General features: G+C 35.9%; 1 protein-coding gene across 1 annotated transcript in view; it reads right to left on the bottom strand.

Moving 5' to 3' along the window:
• Window positions 1-6,622: 6,622 nt before the first annotated feature.
• LOC136039280 (aminoacyl tRNA synthase complex-interacting multifunctional protein 1-like) overlaps window positions 6,623-15,703 on the bottom strand; it is a 68,289-nt gene continuing 59,208 nt past the window's right edge. Inside the window, exon 5 of the mRNA XM_065722861.1 lies at window positions 6,623-6,903. Within this exon, the coding sequence (XP_065578933.1) occupies window positions 6,670-6,903 (234 nt within the window). The 3' untranslated portion in view covers window positions 6,623-6,669. The remainder of the gene's footprint in view (window positions 6,904-15,703) is intronic.

Genomic DNA, 15,703 nt, shown 5'->3' with positions numbered 1-15,703 from the left:
CTGATGACCACCGTTAAGAAACGGTGGTAATAGACCACCGTTAAGAAACGGTGGTAATAGACCACCGACTAATCATCTGAATAGATGCAAGATAATACAGACGAAGTGGTGAAATGCAGGAGCAAGTAAACAGCTTCCACGATTGTAACAGGAATTTAGGACATAAACGCTGGTGACCACCGTTAAGAAACGGAGGTAATAGACCACCGTTAAGAAACGGTGGTAATAGACCACCGACTAATCATCTGAATAGATGCAAGATAATACAGAAGAAGTGGTGAAATGCAGGAGCAACTAAACAGCTTCCACGCTTGTAACAGGAATTTAGGCCATAAACGCTGGTGACCACCGTTAAGAAACGGTGGTAATAGACCACCGACTAATCATCTGAATAGATGCAAGATAATACAGAAGAAGTGGTGAAATGCAGAAGCAAGTAAACAGCTTCCACGCTTGTAACAGGAATTTAGGCAATAAACGCTGGTGACCACCATTAAGAAACGGTGGTAATAGACAATCGAAAAGAGAAAGCAGACCAAAATAACCATTTTTGCCTGCTTTGAAAGACACCAGGAGCTCATCAAGATGCTTAGTGTCTATATTATATTACAAACTAATGCATTATCTTTTCAATACGACACCAATAGTCTTCTTTTTTTGATAGGAATATGTAGTAACAGTCAACATAATAGAAAGCCTCGCATGTTGAAGATGTTTATCAGAAATTGTCTCTGGCATATTTTGTTTCGCTCCCCACTCCAGAAAACTATATTGAAGTTCAGATAAAATCAAGCCTATGTCAATCTTAGTGCTTTCTAGCCTACTTCAATTTCCCTACAAGTCAGTTTACTCTTGTAACAACCTTTCAACGTTTTCCTGTTTCCTTACAAGTAAATTTCCTTTTCTTGCTTTCTTTCCGCTTTCTGAGTTTGCTCTTACGCAAGAAACGACAATTTTCCTTTGAGAATAAATAAACACAGTGGATTTTGGCCAGACATTGCCTCATATATGAAACAAGGAGTTTACCCTGGGGTTCGTCTCTTGCCAAAAACGACAAATGAATTGTAAGAAATTATGTGGAAAATCTTAACAGCTTTAAGATTTTGGGAGGGACAAGGGCTCGAAGGCGCATCTCCACCTACGTGTAGGTATAACACTGGTTCTCAACTAAAGGTATCCATATTCCATTGGGGCTAAGGTTAGGGGCAATTATTTAAAAGATTACCGGAGGCAGGAGGGGGGGGGGGGGTAAAAAAAATTCTTCCTTGATAAGGATGTACAAATAGACATTTTTCGATTTTTAAGGGGGGGGGGAGCTTTCATTTATTCTTGTTTTTTCAATGAGAATAAAAAAAATTAAGGTTTTTAACATCTAGTGGGGTAACTACCTGACCACTCCACCCCTCAGTTGCTACCACTGGCTACGGTATTCAAAGAGATCATTTTTTACACCAGGATATATGAGGCAAGGAGGTACGCTGAAAGCAAGATCATGGGCCTAAATATACCAGAGCCGGAGGCACACTGAATCATAGTTGGGATGTATTTTAGTGTTATAAGATGGAGAAGGTAAAGAGCGTGCACACAATTTAACTCTTCCTCTGACTTTGAACTAAAGGTAACCCTGTGAATTGTGTCCAGATATTGGCACCCCATACACAAGAAGGACCATATACATTTATTTCGGTGGTGCAAGTTCTTTACCTACAGGTATATTTTGAAGGAAGCCTTTGTTTTAACTTGGTCTCCTTGCACAGCACAATATGGCTCTCTTGCAAAGGAGGTCACATACAAGGGTGGGGCTAAAACTATAATTCCAGACACAGTTGCAGATTTATAATCAGCAACTCCAACAATGCTTAAACACCGGCTCTGATGGAAATATCAGTTACCTCAAAGATGCTTAAACACCAACTCTGATGGAAATATCAGCAACTTCAAAGATGCTTAAAAAAACAACTTTGATAGAAATCAAACACCTTTTTAGTAATGTGATATTAATATGCTTTGATTTCGGACTTCTAAATATTTGTATTACCCTCAAATTTGCAATCAGCAAGCTAGGAACCCTTGAATACAGCATTCTCAAAATAATCCCGAATGCTCATGAGTTAAAGGAGGTGGATCTTCCGTGTTTTCATTTTGGTCATCTTCCCAGTGTGCGTTTATATACAAACTTTGGGGTGGGAGAGTCAGGGTGAGTTTGGAGTCAAGGCCTATATTTAGGCCCCAAATCATACAGCTTGACAAATCCTTCATTTCAACAAGGTGCAACATATCTACCTTTCTACTACTACTACTACTACAACTAACAACTCACCCGCCCCAAGCTGCCTGAGGCCAACACAGCTACGCACACTCCTCCTCGATCCTAATCCATTCAAAGCCACCCTCTTTACATCCTCCCAGGAAGTTCACATTTCCTTTAAATCTTTGTTTTTGACATCCTCTTACCCCAACCATGGACGACCTGCTTTCCATTTAGCTCTAGACCGTTGGCCGAAAAGAACAATCTTTGGCAATCTGTACAATTCCTTAGCTGGCACAATGGACAAAAACATAGTTTTTTTTTTGTTTTTTTTATTAAAGGTTGTGATTAAGATCAAAGATTAATAAAAGGTATTATTCTCTCCCTCTGCCAAACAATTTGCAAAAGGTAAACTTTGCTTTGGTTTCTTAACACGCATACACCTTGGGATTTCTACTGAAAAATTAAAGCCAACCTATCTATTAGTCCTCAAATATGCAGCAGCTTTTGAAAGATCCCGGTAGAAACTTTGCTTTCAAAGCTTAGTGTTCTCAGTCGTACCATGAACATGCAATTTTATTACCCCAACAACCGCTTAGATCGCTTTCCAGAAAACGTAGCTGACCGTAGAGGGAGGAAAAATCCGCAAAAAAATTCCAGAGTCTTCATGTAAACTTCGTACTAGAAAGTTGTTATTGGATGACAACTGTTGAGCGTGTACACAACTACCTTTTAAAATAAATTAAATAAAAAAAAACTAGTTTTTTTAACTGAAAGTAAGGAGCGACATTAAAACTTAAAACGAACAGAAATTACTCCGTATATGAAATGGATTGTCCCCTCCGCAGTCCCTCGCTCTTTACGCTAAAGTTTGACTCTTTGCCACAATTCTACTTTTTAAAACAACTAAAAACTTTAGCGTAAAGAGCGTGGGACTGCGGAGGGGACAACCCATTTCATATACGGAGTAATTTCTGTTCGTTTTAAGTTTTAATGTCGCTCCTTACTTTCAGTTAAAAAAACTAGTTTTTTTTTTATTTAATTTCTGAACGTTTTTGAATTAATGCATGTTTGATTTTGGCTCTCCGCACATAAATTATTGAAATGAAATTAGTATATTAATTTTTTTTTTGGCTAAATGGCTTTCTCTTAGTTTTGATCAGACGATTTTGAGAAATAAGGGGTGGAGAAGGAGGCCTAGCTGCCCTCCAATTTTTCGGTTACTTAAAAAGGCTACAAGAACTTTTAATATTCAACGAACGTTTTTATTAGTAAAAAATATACGTAACTTAAGAATTAACTTACGTAACAAACTTTTATATTCTTATATTTTTATTATGTGTACGAGGGGGTTTGTACCCTCGTTAATACCTCGCTCTTTACACTAAATCGTAAGTTCTGTTCCAATTCTTTAAGAATGACCCCTGAATCAAATAGGCCGTAGAATAAATAGTTGAAATCACTAAAAATATTTTAGCATAAAGAGCGAGGTATTTATCTCCTCCTAAATACCTCGCTCTTTATGCTAAAGTATTTTTAGAACCCTTCATATGCGTAATAATCTCTGTTTGTTTTAAATTTCAATGCTATTCCTTACTTTCATTTGAAAAAACGTTTTCATGCTTATTTTTTCATTTTTTTTATAGTAATGCTAGAAAATCCTGCGCCCTTTTCATTGAATTTTTTTCCCCCATGGCATATTTCTCCAAGGAAAGATCCTCCCACATAGCCCCCTCCCTCAACCCTACCCCCAAAACCAAAAAAATCCCCCTGAAAACGTCTGTACACTTCCCAATAACCATTATTATATGTAAACACTGGTTGAAGTTTGTAACTTACAACCCCTCCCCCAGGGACTATGGGGGAGTAAGTCATCCCCAAAAACACAGTTATTAAGATTTTTGACTATGCCAAACAAAATGGCTATCTCAAAATTTTGATCCGTTGACTTTGGGAAAAAAATGAGCGTGGGAGGGGGCCTAGATGCCCTCCAATTTTTTTGGTCACTTAAAAAGGGCACTAGAACTTTTCATTTCCGTTAGAATGAGCCCTCTTGCGACATTCTAGGACCACTTGGTCGATACGATGACCCCTGGAAAAAAAAACAAAAAAACAAAACAAAAAAACAAACAAATAAACACGCACCCGTGATTTGTCTTCTGGCAAAAAATGCAAAATTCCACATTTTTGTAGATAGGAGCTTGAAACTTCTACAGTAGGATTCTCTGATACGCTGAATCTGATGGTGTCATTTTCGTTAAGATCCTACGACTTTTAGGGGGTGTTTCCCCCTATTTTCCTAAATAAGGTAAATTTCCTCAGGCTCGTAACTTTTGATGGCTAAGACTAAACTTGATGAAACTTATATATTTAAAATCAGCATTAAAATGCGATTCTTTTGATGTAGCTATTTATATCAAAATTCAATTTTTTAGAGTTTTGGTTACTATTGAGCCGGATCGCTCCTTACTACAGTTCGTTACCACGAACTGTTTGATAGTTATCTGATGGACCAGTTTTACCATCTGAGTCATCTGACTTCTGATCCTAAAAATTGTCCACGGAACACAATAAAATTGATGGCACCAAAATAGCTGAAGTTCAATTTTTGCGCTTGGAATTGAAAACCTATTTCTTAAAACCAAAATTATGGATTTCATACATCAAATTCTAAAACTTTCAAATATTGCAATTTTTGCAGGTATAATAAATTTTAGAATTTGTACTTACAATTGAAAACAAATTTCTTACAAACAAAATTATGGATCAAATACGCCAAATGCTAAAACTTTCAAATATTGCAATTTTTTACTGGTATAATAAATTTTGAAATTTATTGCTTACAATCTAAAAAAAGCTTGTCGGACGGCAAGCATAAAAAAGGAAAAATTCTGCAGCGCACACTTGCACCCGAAAAAAAAGTTTGCCTTCCTCCCCTTAAACTCCGAGTCCCCTTGACCCCCAAAAATAAAATCTGTTGCTTGAAGTTCCAGAAAGCCGCTAAAAGAAACAGTGTAGATTTACAAAACTCCATATAGAGCTTGTCAACTTTTAATGATACCTCTTGAATGAATCCAATTTCTATAATGATAAAATATATTGCCTATAAGTAAAAAAAAGCATACTCTCTTGTAAGCAAGCGAAAACCACCTGACTGATCTGTCCGTAAAGGTTTCCACTCTCCCAGGGAACTAATACCCCTTCTATTTCATCATGGCATAACTGTCAGATTATCTACTAGCTGGCTGGCAGCATCCAATTTCTATAATGATAGTAAAATATATTGCCTATAAGTAATAATTAAAAAAAATACATGCTCTCTTGTAAGCAAGCAAAAACCAACTGACGGATCTGCCCATAAAGGTTTCCACTCACCCAAAAAACTAATACCCCTTCTATTTCATCATGGCATAATTTTCAGATTATCTACTAGCTGGCTGGCAGTTTTCGACACAACCAATTGAGAGACAAAATCAATCGCTAGCACACCAAAACCGTCGCTTGCAAGGGTGTGCTACTAACAAAAAAGAACAAAAAATAGAAGAGAGAAAATAAAAAACAAAATAAAACACAAAAAAACAACAAGTTACTCTATAATAAGCAAATGGGTGAAACCGTGTACCGAAAAAGAAAAAATACATAAATAATTCGTACACAATAAAACACATAATTTCATGATCCCAAAGCAAAAAAAACAAAAAAAAAAAAAAACAATAAACAATTATTGTCAATTTTAATTCCATCAATCTCAGTCTGTTTCGAAGGTATGCTTACCAAGCAACCCCACACGCAGACCAGATTTAAATTGACTAATCGGTAGTTCCTTGGTACTTGGGACAAGCTTATTCCACAGCTTAGCCCCTCTATACATAACTTGAAAAGCAGTCCTACTTGAAACTAGTCGAGGAACCTCAATATCTCCACTTGTCAGAGTTCAATCTATTTTCAATACTATATAGCCTTTTAAAACCTAACTTGACTTAATCTCTACTAAAGTGTAACTGACCGTATCCTCCATGTTCAAAAGTATCAGAAAACATAAACAATTCGGAGATATTTGATCATTACATTATTGGATATTATTTAATCTTTTATTTGGATATTTTTTTTTATATTTAATCTTCTCCCTTTATTATTTTGTAAATTTTATATGTTTTGCCAAAGATTTAATGACACATGTCTGAATTCATTTCGGAGGGTGGGGTGGGGGTTCTGAAGAAGGACTAAAATTGGGTAAATTATGAGACGTCACGGAGAAACCATAAAATACCATGACCCCAAGGGGGCACAAGGCTGAAAGCAGTCAACCTACGTACGTACCACCTCCGAAGAGCACATATTTTCTCAGTGCCTTCCAAAACGTTTAAAATATACTTTTGAAAGCATACCTCAATTTATTCTCAAAATTTTTCATGACAATATTATTTGACTTGTACACCCTTTAAAGTCTGGGATATGATATTCCCTTTCCCTGGGATAAATAACGGGACCCCTTTATACGTAGCCGCACCAAATTCATTCGTCTTCAGGTCTGGAGCGACTGTCACCCAGATCTTCTTTTTGGGGTTCAAAACAGCATCAGGCTGCCGCTTGTATCCTTCCACTTCAACCAAATCACCAATTTGACTGCCGGCAGGGGGTGACAGGATTTCTACCTGTAAATATTTATACCCAATATTTATATTACTGAAATATCTACAATACTCAGTACCTAAAAAAGTAAATATTTATCTTTAGCCGAAAAAAAACCTAACAACAACATCTTGTCTTCTAACTTATTACAAATACTTTACAAAACTAACTTTTCATGTTAAATTTAAAATTTAAAATAAATTTTGAATTTGATCTTAAATTTAATTAAATTTGAATTTTATTAAATTTACTTTTAAAATGAAAATAATAAATTTGAATTTAACTTTAAGCTTTGCAAAGTACTTAAAAAACCTTTACAAATACAAAACTTATAAATAATTTATTAGCCCTCCTCATTTTTTAGCCCTCCTTATTTATTAGCCCTATAAATTATCCCTCCTCAAGTTTTATTGTTTCCATAAAGTAGTGTCTACTTGCGATTTAAAATAAATAAATATTTACTTGAGCAAAAGTTGTATTGCTACACAGACACGGGTCTACACAGACTTGATTCTTTGAAGAGGGCAGGGTGGGGATACCAAACCGATTTTCTACCATTTCACAATTTTTACAAGAAGGAATTCACCTGTGTGCTCGTAGATCTTTATGCGTAAAGATGTTGTAACAAGTGAGTTCGATGCGGAGAGGAGGAAACGGCTGGCCAAGCCCTACCCCCTTAGGGTAAAATTTTCTAAAACAATAGATTTTCTTCCATGCTAGTCACTTTAAGGAAATTCTTGGCTAGTTTCCACTATAAGAAATACACGCAGCAAAAAATTTGTTACGAACTCTTTTATTTCCTTGTATGGATTTAATAATTGACTTTTAATTGACTAATTTAGTCAAATGTCAAGCACTTCAATTCAAAAATAAATATTAAAGACAAGAACACTAAATCCGAAAGAACAAATATAAAAAAAAAGAGAGAGAGAAAAAGTTTCAGAACACATCACAAACCCTTTTTGTTCGGTCTGAGATATAAGTAAATATATTCAAAAATTAATTTCGTGTGCATTTACATTGCAAACATTTATGTAATTTTGGCTAGCCCCCCCCCCAATGAACTCAATTGAGGGAGGGGCTAGGTACCCCTTCGATCATTGTGCCCCCGTCCCTTCTCTAATGTTTAGAAAAACACTTCCTTTTAGTATTTTTATTGAAAAACACCTTTTTTAGTGTTTCTATTAAAAAAATCGAAAAGGAAACAAATCAACTGGTAATCAATTAGTTCTTAGACTCGTTTAACATAAAGATTGTCTGCCCAGTTGACATATTGTGAGTGAATTTTAACGAATTTATACAAGTGATACAAAACTGAGGTTCTTAAGAATACAAGAAAGATTTGAATTTTACTTTTTAGACAAAAATATAAGCAAAAAAAATGTAAGACAAAAATTTTTTTAGACGAAAAACAAAATATTATTCTAATACTAAATTTGCCAGATTCGACGATGAATTTTTTTGCACATAATATGTGCACTACATATTATATATTATATAATATACTACTATATATTATATAGTTGGGAGGTGGCGTTGTAAGTGTCTTTTAACTAATAATAACCTTATAATAACCTAAGTTTGATTTTTGTTCCTGTTGTTTAAGAATGACTCTTAAGTCACAAGGGTTGTTTAATTAGAATAATAACTTCTTTTAAAAGTTAAAAAGAAGCTTTAGCGTAAGAGCGAAATACTGAGGAGAGACAAACCCCCTTATATTAATAATATTTAAATTTTTAATGTTGCTTCTTACTTTCAGTTAATAAAAACTTGTTTTTTTTTAACTGCTGATATGTTTTTAAATAATGTCAGGAAATCAAGCTCCCCTTCCATGGAAAATTCCCTTCCCACCTGAAAAAGTTTTCCATGGAAGGATTCCCTCACGTAACTTAAATAAGCGATATTTGTGGAACTAATTTTGTAAGGCATAGTAACAGAACGTCCAAAAAGGTCGAAACTATATTTATGAAAATGAAAGTCACAAGTTGAGCAATTCTCAAATGACTGAAATGAATGAAAGAAAAGATCTTGAAAAGATATACATAATAATTTATGTTCCTTTTAAGTTTTAATGTTATTCCTTACTTTCAATTGAAAAAAAAAACATTTTTTTTAATAACAACCACAAGCCGAAGATATATAATGTCTTTGGTTTATTATCACATAAAAATCCCAGTTATGAAGCTGCTTAACATAAAATTAAATGCTAAGATTGGCCAAAAAAAAACACGAAAAAATTATTGCTTATGTCGACCATTATTTAACAAAATACGAACTTCAGCGTAAGGAGCGAGGTATTGACGAGGGGGCAAACTTCATCATATACATAACATGAGGGGGTTCACCCCTTTGTCAATACCTCGCTCTTTACGCTAAACTTCTAATTCTGTTCCAATTCTTTAAGGATGACCCCCAAATGACAAAGGCTGTGTAATTAGAATAATAAGCTCTTTTGAAATTACTAAAAATACTTTAGCGTAAATAGCAAGGTATTGATGAGGGGACGATTCCCCTCATTTTATGTACGTGATAAAATCTACGTATATTATTATATATTCATACGTAAGAATTTCTCATATACGTAATAATTTCTGTTCGTTTTGAGTTTTAATGTTAATGCTTACTTTCAGTTGAAAAAAATCGGTTTTTGTTTAATTTCTCATTTTTTTTTAATAATATTGGGATATCGAGCGCATCCTTCATGTAAATTCTCTTCCCCCATGAAAAATTCCTCCATGGAAAGATTCTCCCAAGTAACCGAATCCCCCAGACCTCCCACCAGAAAAAAAATCCTCCTTAAAACGTCTGTATACTTACCAATAACCAATACTATATGTAAGCAATGGGGAAAGTTCATAACTTGCTTCCCTTGCCCCGGGGACCGGGATGGATTAAGTCGTCCTCAAAGACATAATTATTAGATATTTCGACTATGCTGAACAGAATGGCGATCTAAAAATTTGATCCGGTGACTTTGAAAAAAAATGAGCGTGGGAGGGGATCTAGTTGCCCTCCGATTTTTTTATCACTTAAAAAGGCCATTAGAACTTTTAATTTCCGTTAGAATCAGCCCTCTCGCGAAATTTAGGACCACTGGGTCGATATGATCACCCCTGGGGAAATTGAAATCAAATAAATAAACACGCATCCGTTATTTTTCTTCTGGCAAAAAAATACAAATTCCACATTTTTGCAGATGGAAGCTTGAAACTTCCAAAACAGGGTTCTCGAATACGCTGAATCCTATGATACATCTATGATATGATATATCTATGATCGCCGAATCCTATGATAGGATCTATGATAGATCCTATGACTTTTAGGGGGTGTTTCCCCCTTTTTCGATAATAAGGCAAATTTTCTCAGGCTCGTCACTTTTGATAGGGAGGACTAAACTTGATGAAATTTATAAATTTAAAACAATGTAAAAATCTGATTCTTCGGATGAATCTACTGGTATCAAAATTCCGGTTTTTAGAGTTTCGGTTACTATTGAGTCGGGTCACTACTTACTTACAGTTCGTTACCACAAACTGTTTGATTGAGCATCCTTATAAAATACAGGTTTAATAATCAAATACGAACTATACGAGCATTGGTCACTTGAACTTTAAATTTTTTCCAATGAGCCCTCTTCCTATGTTCTAGGACCCTTGGTTTGATATAATTACCCCTGAAAAAATGCTTAGACCATTGAAACTTACTCATTTCCTTATCCTACCACCCCCTACACAAAGATACACCTCCTCTCCCTAATAATATGTCAATCTATTATGAAGCAAATCACTTTGGTTAAATAAAACATTAGAAAAAAACGCCAAAAATACTTATGTGCAATAAGAAGGTAGGTCAACTTGCAACCTCTTTGTGGGCATTAACCACATTTTTTCCCCAGGAAAATCATGCTAGACAAACTGATCCCTTTTGAAAATTTTCCCTGGACAATCCCAAGGTAGAGTTCTCTCCATACTTAAAATAGTCTGTACAAAGAGGAAACAAGAGCTAAGAGCTCATATGGCACTTGTGACGAGGTCGGAAGAGCCAAGAGCTCATATGGCATGAGCTCTAGAAAAATTTCAAGAATCAATAGATTGCTTTAAAAGTAAAATCAGAGGCTTAATGCCGGTCGGGATTAAAAATAAGAGCAGTGAGTCACGAGGTCCTTCTAAATGTCCAAATCCATTAAGATCCGAACACCCACTTGCAAGTTAAAAATGCCTCAATTTTTCTAATTTTTCCTCTCCCTTCAGCCCCCTTAGATGGTCGAATCAGGTAAAACGACTTTATCAAGTCAACTTGTGCAGCTCCATGACACACCTACCAATTTTCATCGTCCTAGCACGTCAAGAAGCACCACATTCGCCAAAGCACTGAATCCCACCCCCTAACTCCCCCAAAGAGAAAGGATCCAGTCTGGTCACATCAATAATGAATCTACGACATTTATAAGCGTTTTTCAAGATTTCCGGTTCCCCTTCAATTCCCCCAATCTCAACAGATCTGTTCGATATATGAAATAAGAGCTCTGAGACATGAGTTCCTTCTAAATGTCAAATTTCATTAAGATCCGGTCACCCGTTCTTAAGTTAAAAATATCTCAATTTTTCTAATTTTTCCATATTAACAACCCGCAGCTCCCCCAAAGAAAACGGATCCGTTCCAATTATGTCAATCACGTATCTATAGCTTGTGCTTTGTCTTCCCATCAAGTTTCATCCCGATCTCTCCACTCTAAACGATTTCCAAGATTTCCAGTTTCCCCCTCAAACTCCCCCAATGTCACTGGATCTGGTCGTGATTTAAAACGAGAGTTCTAAAGCACAAGACCCTTCTAAATATCAAATTTCATTAAGATCTGATCAACCATTGGTTGAAAAATTGGTTGAAGTTACAAATACCTCATTTTTTTCTAATTTTCCGAATTACACCCACCCCCCCCGCAACTCCCCCAAAGAGAGCAAATACGGTCTGGTTATGTCAGTCACTTATCTTGGATTTGTGCTTATTCTTCCCACCAAGTTTCATCCTGATCTCTCCGCTTTAAGTGTTTTCCAAGATTTCCACCCCCCCCCCCCCTCCCAATGACACCTGGCCCGGTCGGGATTTAAAATAAGAGATCTGAGTTATGAGATCCTTCTAAATATGAAATTTCATAAAGATCCGATCATTTCTTCGTAAGTTAAAAATACCTCATTTTTTTAATATTTTAGAATTTACCCTTCCCCCCAAATCCCCCAAAGAGAGCGGATCCATTCCGGTTATGTCAATCACGTATCTAGGACTTGTGCTTATTTTTCCCAACAAATTTCATCCCGACCCCTCGGCTCTAAGCGTTTTCCAAAATTATAGGTTCCCACCCCACCCCCCCCCCAACTCCCCACCCCCACTGTCACGGATACAGTCGGGATTTAAAATAAGATCTCTAAGACACGATATCCTTCGAAACATCAAATTTCAATAACATCCGATAACTCCTTCATAAGTTAAAAAAAACTCATTTTTTAAATTTTTCAGAATCAACCCTCCCCCAAAGAGAGCGGATCCGTTCCAGTTAATTTCAATCACTTATCTGGGACTTGAGCATATCTTTCCCACCAAGTTTCATCACAATCCCTCCACTTTAAGCGTTTTCCAAGATTTTAGATTTCCCCACCCCAACTCCCCCCAATGTCACCTGATCCCGTCGGGATTTAAAATAAGAGCTCTGAGACACGAGATCCTTTCCAACATCAAATTTCATAAAGATTTGATCACCCGTTCTTAAAATAAAAATACCTCCTTTTTTCTAATTTTTCCGATTTAACCGTTTCCCCACTCCCCCCCCCCTCAGATGGCCGAAACGGGGAAACGACAATTTCTAATTTAATCTGGTCTGGTTTCTGAGCCAAATTTCATCGTCCTAGCTTACCTGGAAGTGCCAAAGTAGCAAAACCGAAACCGACAGAATTTGCGATCGCTATGTCACTTGGTTAATATCAAGTGCCATAAAAAGACAAATAAAAGGAAGAACGCAAAAGAGTTTAGGGCAAATTTTCCCAAAAAATTTCTCCCACTGAAAATTCCTCAGCTAAAAAATGTCCTCATTATGCCCAATAACAAATACCATCTGCAAGCAATGGACAAATTATAAAGCTTAAAAGACACTTAAACTTCTTCAATGGGGATCCATGATTTTTTTGTTCTTAAGGAGGGAGGGAGATACCTCAAAGGCTGTATTTTAATGCCAGAATGTCCCAGCTCTCATTGAGGCTTCGTATAAATACTGAATTAGTTCTAAGGAAGAGACGAGGAGAGGTTGTATTGTAAAAAATCAGGAACAACCTTATAAAACAAAATTACAAAAAAATTAAAAACTTGCTATTGTATGTATTATCTGTTTGTGAATAATTTTAAGTTTTATTTATGAAGCTTACAGACATTTTTTTAAGCTATGCCAATTACAAATAGTCATTATCTTTTTTATTAGAATATAAGCAGATCGATTCTTTTCTATTTTACTGAAAGAATATATTTCTTTCTGTTCAAAGTTGCCCTCGTTTTACCCGTGACTGCCATAGTTGAAGTTGAGTTAAAAAGAAGAACACTCTGCTCAACCCGAGGACCTGACCTGGATGACTTTGGGGACAGGGGGTTTTAGGGAAGGGGAGGAGGCTAGTTGCCCTTCAATGTTTTTGGTCACTTAAAAAGGGCACTACCAAATTGAATTCCCGTTTAAATGAGCTATTATATGTCACTCTATGATGTTCTGGTCACTCCCTAGCCCTGCTGAAAAAAAAAAAAAAAAAAAAAAAAAAACGGGAGACATATCAGTGCTACCCATGCAAAAAAGTTATTTTCCTTGTTGTTTATTGTGGGGGACTGCAACTTCCCTGTAGAAGGTTTTCAACCATGCTGATTGCAATGATACACTTTCATTTTGATCTGACGCCTTTTTCGAGGGGTTTCAGACTTTTTGTCCAAATTACCATAAATTTCTTTTCGCAAAATACTTTTATTTTTAAGACGAACCAAAATAATAGTTACGATTTTTGAATTAGTTTAAGATGGAGATGTTTGTTTTTTTTTTTATTTGGCCATTGCTTACAGGTAGTACTGGCTATTAAAAACATTACGAAAGTAAAACAATATAGAAATAATATAGTTTAATATATATACTTCTAATATAGAAGTTATCTATATTCAAAACATTCGGACTTTTTTCGCGTTTTTTTCTGCAGGGGAAGGGAAAATTGACTAGGAGAATTTCCCGCGGGGAGATAATTTTTGGGAAGAATTTTCTTTCAACGGGGATCAAATTGTCAAGCAAGATTTTTCCTTAGAAAAATGTGCTTAGTGTCCAAAAAGATGCTGGAATGTGGCATCTTCCTTCTTATTGCACAAAAATGTTTCTAGCGTTTATTTATTCCTCTATCTGAAGTGTTTGTATTGCAGGGATATAGTAAGATACCAAAGGTAACGTTTGGTAAGATTCCAAAAAGGGGACGTTTTAATTGCCTAATTTTCTAAGCCTCACTGACCCTTCAGATGAAAATAAATGAGTTTTGGGGCTTGTTATCTTCTTCTTAGTTCCCACGTATACATTCAGTCTACGTCTTTATCATTGGTTCTGAGGTGGGATGGGGGGGGGGGAGTAGCAGTGATGAACTAAAGTAAACGCCATGAATAGTTTGTACAATAAGGAGGAAGTTGTCACCTTGCAGCATCAAGACACTAACCACACTTTTCAAAGGAAAAATCTTGCCAAAAAATTTGATTCCCGCTGAGAATTTCCCTTGGACAATTTTGCCGTAACGTTTTCTCCATATGTAAAATTATGCATACAAAGAGGAAGGAAGACAAATAAATGGAATTTTGTAGAAGAATTCAGGGTAATTCTTCGAAAAATTTTATCCCCTCGGAAAATTCCTCCATATCATCCCCCCCCCCCGCAAAAAATCCCCCGCGAAAATGTCCGGATGTTTCCAATAATTGAAAGTTATCTGTAAACATGGACAAGTTACAAAAATCAAAAAGGCACTGAAACTTCTACAATAGGGTTTTCTGATAGTTTTGTAGTTATGGAAGGAGGGAGATACCTTAAAGTTTGAATTTTAATGTCAAGACATCCCAGTTCTCATTGAGCCTCCTGATACTTTAAATTAAAAAAATAGTTTTTTTTAACTGAAAATAAGGAGTAAGCTCTATTTGAGCCTTCAGATAAATACAGAACGAGTTCTAAGGGACAGACGAGGGGAGGGTGGAGATAAAAACGATGTATAATCCCCAGGACCACAAAAAGGACTTTTGTTTTTGAGCAGAGGGTAAAAAAGAGACTTTAAAACATGCATAAAACATTTGAAATTGATCTTTAATCCCTCTTGATTTATTGGAATATTTCTGGTCTACGTTGTTATTAAGAAAGTAAAGAATAAAATTAAACAACAAAATGAGCAGAATGCATTCCTTATGGGAAACAGACTGCCCCTTCATCGTCCCCGCCTTCAAATCATGGTCACGGAAACTTCTAGAGAGTTCTAGTCTTATTTGTAAGTCGAAAGTGATTGGAGACCAGTCAAAAACGATGAATATTTTCAAGGGAGGGGGGTAAACGCCTAGACACAAACCTTTGCATATGCAAGCACTGTGAAAAAGGAAGATTTACTGTTGTTTACTTTGTAAACTTATAATTAATATTCAATTATTAACTAATTAATGTTTGCATTGCAAAAATGAAGTGGGGATGACTTACTCCCCCACAGTCCCTGGGGGAGGGGCTGCAAGTTACAAACTTTGAACAGTGTTAACATACAGTAATGGTTATTGGGAAGTGTACAGAAGTTTTCA

The sequence above is a fragment of the Artemia franciscana genome, chromosome 19 (assembly GCF_032884065.1).
Source record: "Artemia franciscana chromosome 19, ASM3288406v1, whole genome shotgun sequence".
Classification (NCBI taxonomy): Eukaryota; Metazoa; Arthropoda; class Branchiopoda; order Anostraca; family Artemiidae; genus Artemia; species Artemia franciscana.
Note: the sequence above shows the minus strand (reverse complement) of the source record. Positions and strands in the feature narration are given on the sequence as shown.